The sequence below is a fragment of the Sarcophilus harrisii genome, chromosome 1, assembly GCF_902635505.1.
Source record: "Sarcophilus harrisii chromosome 1, mSarHar1.11, whole genome shotgun sequence".
NCBI classification, from domain to species: domain Eukaryota; kingdom Metazoa; phylum Chordata; class Mammalia; order Dasyuromorphia; family Dasyuridae; genus Sarcophilus; species Sarcophilus harrisii.
In genome coordinates, this window is record NC_045426.1 from 56,541,999 (window position 1) to 56,556,682 (window position 14,684).

The following is a 14,684-nucleotide window of genomic DNA, read 5'->3' on the forward strand; positions in this document are numbered from 1 at the left end:
GATGAGTTGGGTTCAAACCACTTAAGGTCCCTGGGACTGTTTCTTCATTTGCAAAACGAGAGAGGGTGGGATAAGTGATCCTGAGGTCTCTTCCATACCTGTAGCTATGATCTTATGAATGCCTTTCCTCTTTTTAAAATCACAGCTCCTTCTTTGGTGGCTGTGGACAGAGTAAGAGCTCGAGTTAGGAAGTCCCAGATTCAAATCTAATTTCCGACACTTAGCTGTGTGACTGGAAAAGTCCATTTCTGTCTCACCTTTTCCTCATCTGTACAGTGGGATAGCACCTCCCTCCCACCGTTGTGGTGAGGATAGAGAATTTTGGAGACCTCACATGCTAGCCGTTATTATCCCGAGGTCGTCTCTGGGAGACCGGACCCCCAAACGCTGGTCCTGCAGAAAGTCTCATTGCCGTTACCCCGCGATCGCTCTACCCTGAAATCACGTTCCGAATCTGGAAAGGGGTTCAGAGTGCGGAAGGAAACAAAGCAAGAGGAAGGGTACACACTCCTCCCCGCAATCTCCCAATCGCTTTCAAGGAAGCGCCTTTGGGGTCTGGGCTGGGGCTGGTGAGAGGTGACCCAGGCGAGTATCTATCTCTCTCCAAAAGCGAGGACAAGACTGAGCCGCACAGGAGCCATCCCGGGGCCAGAGCAGGCAGGAAAGGTGACCCCGATAAGCCGCTAGCCGTCCGGGTGGGGCTCCCTTCAGCCACGCGGTGCCCCAATATTCTAAGTGCCTGTGCAGCTCTGCCACGCTCCGGGGATCACTGCCAGGTTTGCACTTCCCTTGCACCCCGGTAACCCCAAAGCAAACTAAGCAAATGTCCCCGGGCAGGACCGCTCCACTCAGATGGAGGTGGGTGGGGGGGGGAGAGGAATAGGGGCGGGGAGAAAATTCTGGCTCCGCCCCGCCGACCCTCCGCCTCAGGGCGCAGACGGCTGGGGCGCAAGGGGGTGCGGGGAAGGAATCCGGGAGCTCGGGCGGCTCCGCCCAGCCTCCCGCAGCTCCGCCCCCGGGGTGGCTATTATAGCGCACCCCTTTCCAGGGAGGGCGGCTTGGTACGGGCTGGGCCGGGGAAGGTGCCGAGCAGGGGCAGCAGTGGCGCCGGAGCCGGGAGCTGGGCTCTCGGGCTGCGCTCGGCGGCTCCTGCCCGGGGGGCAGCGGCGGCGGCGGCGGCGGCGGCGGCGGCTGCGCCGGAGAGCAAGAAGCGGTCGGGCTGTGCCGGGCTGGGGCAGCAGCCGCGGCCGGCGAACCTCGCCTGGAGGGGCTTAGTCTGGGGAGCCAGAATGAGGAAAAGCAGGGTGCCACGGATGGTGCTGGCCACATGTCTGGGCTCCCTGCTCCTGGTCATTTTCTACTTCCAGAGCGGCCCCGGCCCGGGTGAGTGAAAGCGAACGGGTTCCAGCGGGAAGGGGACGGCAGGGTTACCCCCGGCCCCAGTCCCCGGACCAGTCCCGCGGGACACAGGGAAGCGCCCTGAGACCAGTCCCGGTGCCGCTAACGTGTGACACCCTCCCCGCCTCCCGCTCCGGAACTGGCAGCCCTGTCCCGGGGGCCCCGGCCTCAGGGCCACTCGGTGCCGAGGCTACCCCGCGTGGGACTAATCCATTCGCTCGTGCCGAGTTGCCCCCGCAGCGGGACAGCCCCCGACTTCGAATCTGGAAATGGGACGGGACACCCGGGCTTTGGCGCAGGCAGAGCCTGGGTGCGCCGGTCCACCGCCTCGGGCACATTCTCCCTCTTCTGTCCACCCCCCTTCTTAGCCCCTTGTTCCCCACCTCCCCGCTCCAGATCCGCCAGCCTTCTTTCCAGAGAGAAGGTGCCACGGAACTAACTTAGTTTAGTAGAAAGAGCTGAATTGTGAGTCCGAAAACATTTCACTATCCAGTTGGATTGTCTGTAGACGAGCCCAGGGCTTTGAAACGCGGGAGGGAGCGGGGTAGTGCCAGCCAGTGCCGGTGCGCTGCGGTTGCAACAATTCTTTACGCATCCTGAGAGGATCCCAGGGACATCGAGGAGAGGCTGGAAAGTTGGAAGTCAGTGACTGGATAGTCGGCTCCCGTCTCGACCCGGTGCTGCAACTGCAGCCCCAAGTAGAATCCTTACTCTGGTCAAATGATGGCTTTGGGGGCGCCCGGCTGACTGGGGTGGAGAAAAAGAATTGAGCCTCGATCTCGTGGGTTTCCGAACTTAGGTTATTATTGGTCAAAAGGTCTTTCATTCTCCAGGCTAAAATTTTATTTTAGTAGACTTTTGGATCCAAGGAGCTCTCAGCACTGGCCATGTTGATTGTGTTCAGAGCAATGGCTGTGAAACAAAGCTGTGAAATACGACCAGAAGGAGCAGAGTACTGGAGAGGGTGCTTTTAGGAGTTAGTAGATTTGAACTTTGCACATAACTAGACGAGACATTTTTGCCTTAATAAAATTAGTGGGTTGAACTAAATTACATCTTGGGGTCCTTTGTAGCCTCTGCTAGATTCCATGATTACAAGGCAGTTTTCTAACTTTGACGCATGAGGGAGTAGTCCAGGGAGGGAAATCTTGGGGGAAGGAAGGGAATATGAGCTTGGCTTGAGTTCAGAGAATTTAGAGATGACAAGGACCTTGGAGGCCCTCTAAGCCAACCCCTCCATCCTACAGATGAGGACAAGTGGTCTGTACAAAGTCATAATTAAGCAAGCACTTACTTTTTAAATTCCTATGTGCCAGGAGCTGCTAGGTGTCCAAGTGAATAGAGTGTCCTGCTTGGAGTCAGAAAGACCTCCCTGAATTCAAAACTGGTCTCTATTACTAGCTATGTGACCTTGTGCAAATCACTTGACCTTATTTGCTTCAATTTCCTCATCTGAAAATGAACTGAAGAAGGAAATGGCCAACCACTCCAATATCTTTGCCAGGAAAACCCCAACAAGTTACTTAAATTCTCAGGGATATAATAAACAACTCTCTTGAGATTATACATGTGTTGGGAGAGGGAGCTTCCTCATCTGGGAACTCCCTATAACATTAAGATAATAGTCCAGTCTTTATTCCTCAACTCCTTTGTTTAAGAAAGGAATAACTGGTTTTACTCATTTCATCCATTATTTTCATGTTAGTCTTATGTAAGAAAAAAGCCTTTAGGTTACCATTCAAACCTGCTTATACTTCTTTAAAAAAAATGGGGTCATTGAGAGTTGGATGGCACTCAACAAAACCAGAACCATGTGCCAGGTAGCATGTTAGTTGCTGGAGACACAAAGACCAAAGAGGTTGAGAGAGATAAAAATAACTTTCTAGGTATAGGAAAAGTTAGAGAGAAGATGCAAGGGAGGAGGAGGGGAAAGGGGGAAGGCCTTGGCAGTTGGGGGTGGGGAGGAGCTGAAAAAAGTAGCATGCAGAAGTACCGGAGCTGAGTCTTCAAGAAAAAACAGATTCCAAGAGGAGGAGGAATCCTGTTATTGCAGGAGCAAAGTGGGTTTTTCACATTCCCCTTGGTGGGGATGTTTTGTCCCATGTGTTTTCCTGCCTATTCTTCCATTTAAGGCTGGATTGGTTGTAGGGTAAGACACTTAGGGCTGAATCATTTCTTGTCTTGTATGAAAGGAAAAGTGACTCTTCCCCTTTCCCAGCATCTTGTGTGGGACAGTCTCTAACAGCTCTAGAATGTGGGAGCCTGCGGGAACCTCCTCTGGGCAGTGTGATATTGGGAAAAGAGCTCTGGTCTTGCCACTAGAAACAATCTCCCTGATGTCTGATCGGTCACTAGTTCCTTTCTACCACATTGCCCTACTTTGGAGCATTGGTGTCTGGATGGACAGATTCTGGTCCGTGTTGGGTGAGGGTTGTCTCTACTGATCGTTGCATGACTTTGAAAGAGTTACTTGGGAACAAGAGCTAATGCTGATGTTATGCTTTAGGCTTGCCAAATGTTTTACATATATCATCTCATTTGATCCCTTTGATAATCTGTCCATTTATTTCCTCATCTCTATGTCGAGAAATGGATGATTTCAGATGTTTTATCTCTCAACCCTATGGTTATTTGATGAGAGTCTTTGTGAAGAGAGAGGAGATAGAGCACTGACTTACAAAAGAGTCAGTCAAGTAATGGCTATTAATTGCATCACTCTGGAACACCAGTTAACCTCTCTGAGTTTCAATTTCCTCGTCTAAAAAATAGGGATAATTTTGCCTATGGTCCTTTTGACAAGACTGGTGTGAAATGATGGTGTTCCCCTTAGGAATTGGAAAGCTACACTTAATCAAACAGTCATTCCCTTTAATATATGTGTGACCATGGTACTCTCTCATTCAGAAACCTCCTGTGATTCCCTATTACCTTAAGGACAAATACACGTCATTTTCGTTTTTTCAATCTTTCACGACTTGGATCCATCCTATCTTTCCAGCTTTATTTTCCATTGCTCCTCTGACCAAATTCTACAATCTTGCCCAATCGGCCCTTCTTTCTGCTCCTCACACATGATCTTCCATCTCTCAACTCCATGTCTTTGCTTTGACTGTTCTTCTTGCCTGGAATGGCCTGGAATGGAATATCTCTGTTTCAAATGATCCCTTGTTTCCTTCAAGAAGAAATTCAATTATCACCTTCTACAAGAAGCTTTTCCTGATCCCTCCCTACCAAGTGCTGGCACTTTCCCCACCCCAGACTACTTTGTATTTAAATTTATTTTGTATATTATGTACATCATGTATGCAGCTATGTGGCACAGTGGATAGCATTTTAGATCTGAAGTCAGAAAGATCTGAGTTCAGTTCCCTCCTAAAAGATCAACTGTGACCCTGTGCACACTTAAGTCCTATTCGTTTCTGCTTCCTCATCTGTAAAAGGGGTACAAACCCTCCCAGGGTTGTTATGAAGATCAAAAGAGGTAACAATTATAAATTGCTTAGCACAATGCCTGGCACATAGTAAGCACTATATAAATGTTATTATTAAATGTAAATGATATCTATCTTGATAGAACGGAAACACTTGAAATTCGGGATTGTTTCAATCTTTGGACCTTTGTGCCAGGAATATAGTAGGTACTTAATAAATGCTTGCTGAATAATTGATTGTTCTTGTCATTGCTGAAACTCTTCTTTTGAGAATGGGCTACGAGGACAAAGAAGAAAAACAGTTTATTAATAGCCAAACCTCATTATTGACCCAAAAGGGTATTCCCTAATTCATATCTTTCTGTCGGTGACCAGACTCGGGTCTGAATGACTGGAGGCTGTTTCCAAAAGACAGATTATCCCCAGAGGACAGAGATCAGTCACCACCAAAGAGACTACAGAAAGTGTGTCTGGAGCTTCAGGTTGAGCCAGGGACATTTTTAGTCTGGTTTCCAAGAAGCCCAATTTCACCTGTCATCCCTTCTGTTTTAGCAGTTGGGTCCAAGAGTTAATGAATGAGCGGAGTATTCTTTAGTACAACAGACTCATCCACATAGACTGGACATGGGCCACGGGCTGGATCTTGTCCAATGTGGAGGGGAGACAGATTGTCTATGTAGCCCTCACTATTCCAAACTTTCTTCATGTGGGTGGGGGTGAGGGTGGGGATGTGGGGATGTGAAGGTGCTTACATGTATCCCCTGTCCTCACCAGCCTGACCTCCACTTTTCTTGACACATGACTCAGAACATTTGGTCCAATTTGCTTATGTCCCACACAAACAGCTAGTGATTCCTGAGGGACCCTTCGGAGTTAGTCAGCACATAACTGAGGGCCAGTTATCATTATCCTTTTCTCCACACAGACAGTCCCGAGCTAAGCACTGTGAGAGCACAGGAAGGAACAGAGTAACTTGAGAAGAGCATTGGATATGAAGTCCAGCTCTGCTATTGGTAATAGTAGTAGTAGTAGTAGTAGTAGTAGTAGTAGTAGTAGTAGTAGTGATCTTAGACCAGTCATTTTCTACTTTTGGATCCTTGGTATTGGAGCCAATCTACTTTTCTAGATTTGGCTGTGTCTTCCTCTTTTGTAAATTGAGATGATTGGATTGGCTGATCAATAAGGTTCCTCCTAACTCTAGTGTTTTATGTTTTTAAGTAAGAAAATCAGGGCCAATTTCAAGATCAGAAAGAGAGTAGAAACATAAGAAATTGGCATAGCTAAGAGCGCCTTGTGTCTAGATTAGTGCCTTAGGGGACTTCATATATGATACTCCATCACCTGACTTGGGACATTTTCTCTTGCTACTCCTCATGTCTGGAATATTCTCCTTCCTTATTTCATCTCCTAACTTCCCCAACTTCTTTCAAGTCTGAGCTAAAAACCTTGCCTTTCTTTACTTGAGCCTTTCCCAGTCTCTCTTAAAGTTAGTACCTCCATTCTGATTATCTTCAGTTTATCCTGCATAAACTTTTGTTTGTACGTAATGGTTTGCATGTTGTTGTCCTCATTAGACCAGGTTCCTTGAAAGCAGGGATTGTCCCCGGTCATTCTTTGATTGCCTGGCACTTAGCACAGTGCCTGACACATAGTAGGCACTTAACAAATGCTTGTTGTTTTAATTTGACTTGAACCTGGCTCATCGAAAGTCAGAATCTCCGACTTTTACAATTTGATTTATGTACAATATCCTTGAGTACTTGCTACATATAAACCTTCCAGTTCTTTTCTTAGAGGTAGTGTTCATGAGATACATAGTATTTCAATAGTCTTAAGCTGTTAAGGAGATAGAGATGGACATGGACACAGATATGGACATAGACTTATCTCAATAGATTGTGAGACTTTTCAATCTTTAAGCATTTGACTTCTTTTAGGTCTTAATCCAGAGCCATATTTCCCAGCCTGTATCTCCTTTCTCTTTTGCTTTGTAGTTACCAAATATACTTGTATGCATTGACTTGGATGGAAGGATTATGTTAAATCCTTCACAGGAATTCTGTACCTTTTCATTGGTGCATATATAACCTAAAGTTATCTTCCTGGTGGCCTTTTTAATCCTGCTTTTGGGCACTAACTATAAGGTGAGATGCCTTGAAATGATGCTTCCCTTTGGGTCCATGAGAACAGCTCCAATACTTCTCCAAGGAAAACCTATGAAGTCATTTAGACTTCCATGGACCTTCTGGTTTCATTTAGAGGAAGAATGTTAATATTGAAATGCTTGATTTCTTCCAGTAGTATGTCAATTTACTGGTAATTAGACAAGAATACTACATTTAATCAATTTAACCAATGACAAAATTCAGTTTATGGTCTAAAAAGGATGTGGTCCTTAATAGCTCCTGCCTCTTTCTCCCCACTCTGGCTCTGTCCCCACAGCAGCTGAAGCAAGTCAAACATTATTGAGGGACAGGGGACAATAATATTATTAGCATAAGCAAACAGACCTCCCAGGGAAAATCATTGTTGCTTATTATACACTAGAATGTATTAAAGGACAGGGAACTGGAGAAATCTTATGAAGATCTTGACATGATTCTCTCCAAACCAAGTCGACATGTAGTGACTACAATGCAAAGATATGTGGGAGGAGGGGCAATGTGAGCAAGGTCAGAGAGCCTCTGGAGCACAGTGTTCAGTTCTGGGCACCACATTATAGAGGAGTCCAGAACAAGGGGACCAGAGTTTAGAAAAGCATGGAGTCTGTGCTGTTTGAGGATTAGATGAAAGAAGTGGGAATGTTCAGCATGCATAAAAGAAAGTTCAGGTGGGATAGGAGGGCTATCTTCAAGGATCCAAAAGACTATGAATGAGGGATGAGGCGTGTTGTATTTGGTCCCAAAGAGCAGAACCAAGAATAAAGAGCATAAAAAAAAAGCAAATTTAAACTTAGCATCAGGGAAATCTTCCAGATAATTAGAGCTATTCCTAAGTGGAATTAGTCAACATGTGTCCCCTCTCATTGAAGTTTTCCAAACAGAAGGTAGATGACCTCAGGGATATTCTATGAATCAATCAGCAAACGTTTATTAGGTCCCTACTATGTGCCAGACACTATGCTAGGTACTAGGGAAACAAGGTAAAAAATGTCCTCAAGGAGCTTATATTCTATTGGGAGAAACAACGTGTGTGTATATTTACATTACATGTATGTATGTTTATGTCTGTATAATTGTATGTAGATATAACTATATCTTCATATGGTTATGTACACAATACAGGTTCGTGCACACACACATATATATTCGTGTGCACACATACATACATGTGTGTGTATAGGTTGGATTTCCTGGCCACCAAGAACCTTTCCAACTCTAAAATAATTCATTAGCTAGCATACATCCTTTTGGTGACATCCCTTTCTCCATTTAGCCAGGGTTGACCCCAGCCAGAAAGCAGACAGGGCCCATTGCTGGAGCCATGTTGAAGCCTTTCCAGCTTCTCAGACGTGTTAGGGCTTGTGTTCAGCTGCAGCAGCTGAGCATTGTACTAAGGTATTAATGAAGGACTTTCATGGAAGCATTGCTCCTCAGAGAAACACACATAATTTTGCTGTGAATGACTTAAAGGATTCCTTCTAAAAGAAAAATGAAAGCAATCTCCAATGTCTTTTGGTAGCCTCAGGAGCTTTAGGCAAGTCCTCACACAGAACTCCTATTGTGTGCAAGTTCAGCTTACAGAGATGACATTCCCATAGTGACTCAGGTGTGAGGGATGAGCAGACGTGACATGGCAGGGCTGAGCATGACACATTTCCGAAGAACTCCCTGGATGGAGGAAAAACTTGAATATCTGGGCCAAAGGTGTTAAACCTTTTCTGTCCTATTTGTAAAATCAGTGCTTGCTGTGGCAAAATTAGTGATGTGCTAGGCTGGACAGGCCCTGGGAAATTTGTGGAATAGAGAGGGGAGATAGGAGCAAGGTGACTTTGGGAAAGGAGAAACCAGTCTCCTTCCCTGGACCCTGGACCAGAGAACAGAAGAAGCTTAGAGACCATGCAAACCCCAAATATGGAGAAGAACATTTCTACACCTTAAGATTGAGAGCTGAAAGGGAGAACAGAGGTAGATAGTTTAATTCCCTCATCTTACAGATGAGGTCAAAGATGGATCAGAGGTGGGTTCGTGATCCCATACGGGGTCTTATTACTGAATGTAAGGATGGTGAAATTATGATTTATTATCAGTAGGTATTTGGTTTGTATACCTATTTTATCTACCAATGTACCTGGAATAACATAAAAATTTCTCAGCTGGAAAGAGGTCATGAGTAGAAAAAATTTAAGAAGCTTTGATCTAGTCTACCCCATGAATTTTACAGCAGGGAAAGTCAAGCCCCAGCAAGGAGTGATGATGTGCTAAAAGGGACTCAGAGCCAAGAATATTCAGTTGAGACACAAATATGTATGTGTATATATACATATAAAACATATTCATTAATATATTTGTACATAAATGCATTTAGAAATATATTTCTACATATATACATTATGTAATGTACATAAGTTAATATACATTAACATATACATATGTTCATAGATATATACATAACTATATATTCATATATATGAAGCTATTTACAATCCTTTAAGTGCCATATAAGTCTCGGCTATTGGCATTTATTATTATTTCCATGTTGTAACATTAATATGCCCTCTTTTATAGCTTGCATGACCAGAGAGACAGCGCATCTAGCTTAGGGACCTGAAGACAGATGAAAAAGTAGGAGAATTGCTCAATTTGGATGTTCCTGGATTAGGAAGGCATCATGGAAACTTTTGCTGACTAGGAAAAATTTTCAGAAACCCCTCATTTTACAAAGGAGCCCCCAAGAATTGAAGTGATTTGTTCAGGTCATGTGAGTAGAAATAGGTTGCAAATAAGTCTCCTCATCCCCAATTCCAGTGTTTCTGCAGCTCCATCATGGTGCCATATTGGATTTGGGATCATAAATTTAGAGTTGAAAAACCGTTAGAGGCCCCCTAGTCAAGACCCTCATATTACAGATGATGAAACTTTCTACTTTCATAGATACTATCTACTTCCACTATCATACATACTATCTATATTTTTCTACTCTCATAGATACTAACTATATAGTTTCTACTCCCATAGATACTCTCTACTTCCACTCTCATAGATACTCTCTATATGCTTTCTACTCTCATAGATACAATCTATATACTGTTATATAAGATTATATACTATTATAAGATAATAGAGATCATTTAATTCAACCCATTTATTTTACAACTAAAGAAGCTTTGGTGCAGAGTTTGCCTGAGATAGTTACTAAGTTATGATGGCAGAATTTGAACCCTGATTCTCTGACTCCAAACTCAGTGTTTTTTCCACCTCACTCTTCTACCTCTCAGCCAGCTCCCTTAATTTTACAGAAAAATAACCTAAGACATACATATGTGTTTTATCCAGGAAGGTCACACAATAGTAATTAAACTATTAAGGATTAAAAGCTAACTCTTTTAACTGCACATCCAGTCTTCTCTCTATTATAGCATCTTACCTCTTGGTGGGGATAGAAAAGTATATACAAATATCTTCTCCATTACTCCTTTTTTTGTCCCCCACCAAGTCACTGAAAAACCTAGCTTTAAAATTGTCCCAAATATCATGAATATTCCACATGGAAAACATGAAAGAGAATAGAAGATGGTGACTCAATTTCATGAACATATATTAAATATCACTGGATATTCAGTCACAAGGGCTGCTCATGAATGTGGGAATGGAGGGAAGGGAAAGAGCTCTCTTCCCCAATGAAATTTCAGATATAGACAAAAAAAAAACACTACAAAATATTGTATTAGGCACTAGAACCCCCAAAATGAAATAAAATAGCAGGCACTTAGGAAGTTTAATGAAAAATTTCAGAATGTGTTGGGATTTTTTAAACGCTTTTTCCCAGGGCTTAAGGAACTGTGATTTGTGAGAATGTGAGTGGTCCATCAGTTTAGATCACAGTTCTTCCTCCCCCATCTACTCCAGCCGAGTAAAAGGGCTTTCAAGAGATAATGTAACCCAAAACTGATCACCCTGTAGCCATCCTGTGGCCAACATGTGGATTCATTGCTGAGTCTACACTTGACACTTTTTCAGCTTGGTTCTAAAATTTCTACATAGCCTCCAAGAACTTATAGCCACTTTTATACCACAGTGAGGCCCACGAGGAGGAGTATTTGACTGAAATAGAGTTTTGGATTTTTAATTTTTGTTTTTAGTATCAGGAAGTCACATTTATGTAATGCTTTGTGTTTTGCAAACCCCTGTGAAGCAGGTAGGACAAATATCATTCCCTTTTTGGGGATTGGCTTGGGATTAGTAAGGGGAACTCCTAGTGCGGAAACATCCTGATAATTTCATAGTTTCTCTGTAACTGTATCATAGAGTTGTTTGGAGCATGGAGGCATTATGTGACTAGAGATTAAACTCGAACCCATGTTTTTCTGACTCAAAGGCTGACCCTACATTCATTTATGCACAGCTTCTACCTCCTTCCTGCCCCAACACCCTATTTTACAGATTGGGAAATTAAGTGCCAGAAAGTTGAAGTAATTTCTCCAGTGTCCCATAACTAATCCTTGCAAAGTGACCTCTGGGGTTAAAAAATACTACTTCCTTCTGGGGATGGGAGGGAGGTCATCTTCATTTTTTGAAAAGTGAAATAGTCATTAAATGACCCACACTGGAGCACACACAAAGCCTGGTGATTGCAGATCTGGGTGATTTCCGCCATATTCCTACCGCTTCAAGCTATAGACTTAATCACACCCTGCTTTCTTGTTCTTTGTAAGTGTAAATTAAGATTTTTCAAGTATTGGAAGAGTTTACCCTTCCGAGTAGAAATCCATCCCCCTTTCAATTTCTCCTGCCAGTCTCTTGCCCTGTAAAGAAATTCCCCCTAGAAAATAGAAAGAAACAGACCCAATTGGGATCTTAGTGAGGAATGTGTAGTTACATCAGAAATGGTGCATAAATTACATTAAAATTAATGTCAGACAACAAAATTAGTGCTCCATGTAGATCATTACAATTGTGCAGATCTGGTCCACAAGGCCCACTGGGATCTGGTAAGGGATTGAGTTATTTTCTAGAATCGGAGTTCTTAGCCTAGGATCTGTAGTGAACTTAGTGTTTTGGTTTATTGTTGTCCAGTTGTTTTGGTTGGTTGTTTTTTTAAAGTGATTTGATAATAATATTTCAATATGATTGGTTTCCTTTGTCATTTGTATTATTTTATGCATTTTAAAATGGTATTTTGAATCCATAGACTTCAATAGATGATAGCCCAAGGGGTCCTTGACACTAAGAAGGTTCAGATCCCTGGACTAAAGCAAGTCTCTGTTACTTGTGAAGGATTGGCAGCCTCCTGCACGTGTCCCAAAGGAGGCAGACAGAAAGATTTTTGAGTGACATGGTGGGGACCAGCCCTGGGAAAAAATTCACAATTTTTCTTGGCAAGGTTTGTCTTTGGCTCATATCAATGACTTTTTCCTCCCTCTTTGGCACGTGTCCCTTCCTTTGGGAACTTCAGTGTGTCCCTCCCCCCCCAATCCCAGGCATCTATCCTGTGTCCCTCTCATGCTCTAAACTGGCTATTTGCTAATCCTTGCAAACCAATCACTTGGGTTTCAAATGAGACTTCCTTCTAAGGGTTAGGGGACCAGGATATTTGCATTTCTAAAGGGAGACAGTTCCTTTGGTCAGTGAAAAAAACCTTAATCTAAAGTCTAGTTTGAGTCTTATTACAATTTTGGGCAAAATCATTAAAAACTTATTACTTATTACTATTTATCTGGGTGACTCACTTTCCTTTTCTTGGCTGTGGTTTTCTCATCTGTAAAAAGAGGGAGTCAGATTGGTTGGTCTCTGAGCTCTGAGTCAGCTAGGGCAGCCAGATCCATAGAGCATCAGAGCTGAATTCAAATGTGGCCTGAGACACTTACTAGCTGTGTGACCCTGGGCAACTCATTTAACTCTATTTACTTCCATTTCTCTATCTGTAAAATGGGCTAGAAAAGGAAATGGAAAACCACTCTGGTGTCTACCAAAAAAAGGTCCAAATGGGTTTGTGAAGAATCAGATATAACTGAAACTGGATAATAACATCTAGGCTAATTTCAGTGTTGAGATTTGGGCAAATAACAACCTCTGTTTGTCTCATTTTCATCATTTTTAAAATGAGGAAATTGGACTTAATGGCCTCTAAAATACTTTCCATTTAGTTATAATCTCTGGAATGTAAGCTCCCTTTTATTTGTTTTCATTTTTGTCTTTGTAAACTCCCAGCACCAAACACAGTAGCTAGCATACAATAGGTGATTAATAAATGCTTATCACATGTGTAACCATTTTCCTCCAAAGCCTTTCATGTCCACCTTGCATCTCTCTCATGGTCCTTATCTCTTTTTTCTGTGGGTCTATCATTGGGTCTGTATCTTATATTCATTATTAGCCTGAAAGCTTCTTAAACAGAAGAACATATGTTTAACTGAACTAGCCTTCTTTATAACTTCCTTAGAAAATAGCAAGCACATTGCCTTACTTACAGTAGTCACTTAATAAATGTTTGTAAACCTACTGATTCGAGCTTTGTGATCCTGCCAAAGAATGGGTCCCTGTGGGTCCCAAGAGCTTCAGTTTCACTCCTTCCAGCCTGGCCCAGGCCAGGGTTAAAGGGACAAGGGCCTGGCTTTGCCAAGAGACCTGCTGCTGCTGCTTCAAGGCCCAGGCAGGCAGAAACACTCGGTCCTTTCCTTTCTTTGTGAAATGAGGGGGTTGAATTGGAGCCTCTTCCCTTACAGCTCCATGAGCCTCGGATATGGACTAACTGAGTCTGTCCTTGCTCCAAAGGTGAAAGGAAGCGGGCTTTGGCCCATGGGACCCTGGTAAGAAAACAGGAAAAAAAGCATTCTGTGTCTGGGGAGGGCTGCAGGAATAGTGAGGGCTGCTGTTCCCCAGAGGCCCAAAAGGAATGTGGAACAATGAATAGAATCAGATTGGAAGAGAAAGCAGTAGGTGGGTCAGTAACACATTAAAAGGAGTGGAATTCAGTGGGTCCTCCATTCTGACCCAACCACCAGCCCTGGACAGGAGGGGAAAGCACCAGACTCAGGCAGGAGAACCGGCCTCTGCTTCTCACTTTATTACCAGGGACACTTGCAACCACAAGAAGTCATTTCTCTCTGGGCCCTAGTTTCCTCAGTGCTGAAATGGAGGAATGGTATTAGATGATCGCTGTCCACTAATCTATCCTCTATTCAACCACTAAAGTGATTTTCTTAAACTGCAGATCCAATGATGTCTGTCTATCTCTCTGTCTCTGTCTCTGCATCTCTGTCTGTGTGTCTCTCTGTCTCTCTGTCTTTCTCTGTCTCTGTCACAATCTGTCTTTGCCACTATTTCTGTCTCTATCTCTCTGTCTCTCTCTTCTCTCCCTTTGTCTCTATTTTTCTGTCTCTGTATCATTCTCTCTCTTCTCTCTCTCTTTTCTCTATCTCTCTCTTTTTCTGTCTCTCTGTCTCTGTCATTCTCTCTTCTCTTCTTTTCTTCCTTCTCCTCCTCCTCTTTCTTCTTCTTCTTCTTCTTCTTCTTCTTCTTCTTCTTCTTCTTCTTCTTCTTCTTCTTCTTCTTCTTCTTCTTCTTCTTCCTTCGCTCCCTCGGTGTAACTCTCTCTCTCTCTCTCTCTCTCTCTCTCTCTCTCTCTTATAAACTTCAGTGGTTTTCTATTACCTCTACAAGGAAGTCTGCATTTTTCAATATGGGGAAGATAAGA

The 14,684-nt window shown here is 43.4% G+C and overlaps 1 protein-coding gene across 1 annotated transcript in view; it reads left to right on the forward strand.

Moving 5' to 3' along the window:
* The first annotated feature begins 1,059 nt into the window (after positions 1-1,059).
* CHST13 (carbohydrate sulfotransferase 13) overlaps positions 1,060-14,684 on the forward strand; it is a 60,905-nt gene continuing 47,280 nt past the window's right edge. Inside the window, exon 1 of the mRNA XM_031955988.1 lies at positions 1,060-1,383. Coding sequence (XP_031811848.1) covers positions 1,290-1,383 — 94 coding nt within the window. The 5' untranslated portion in view covers positions 1,060-1,289. The remainder of the gene's footprint in view (positions 1,384-14,684) is intronic.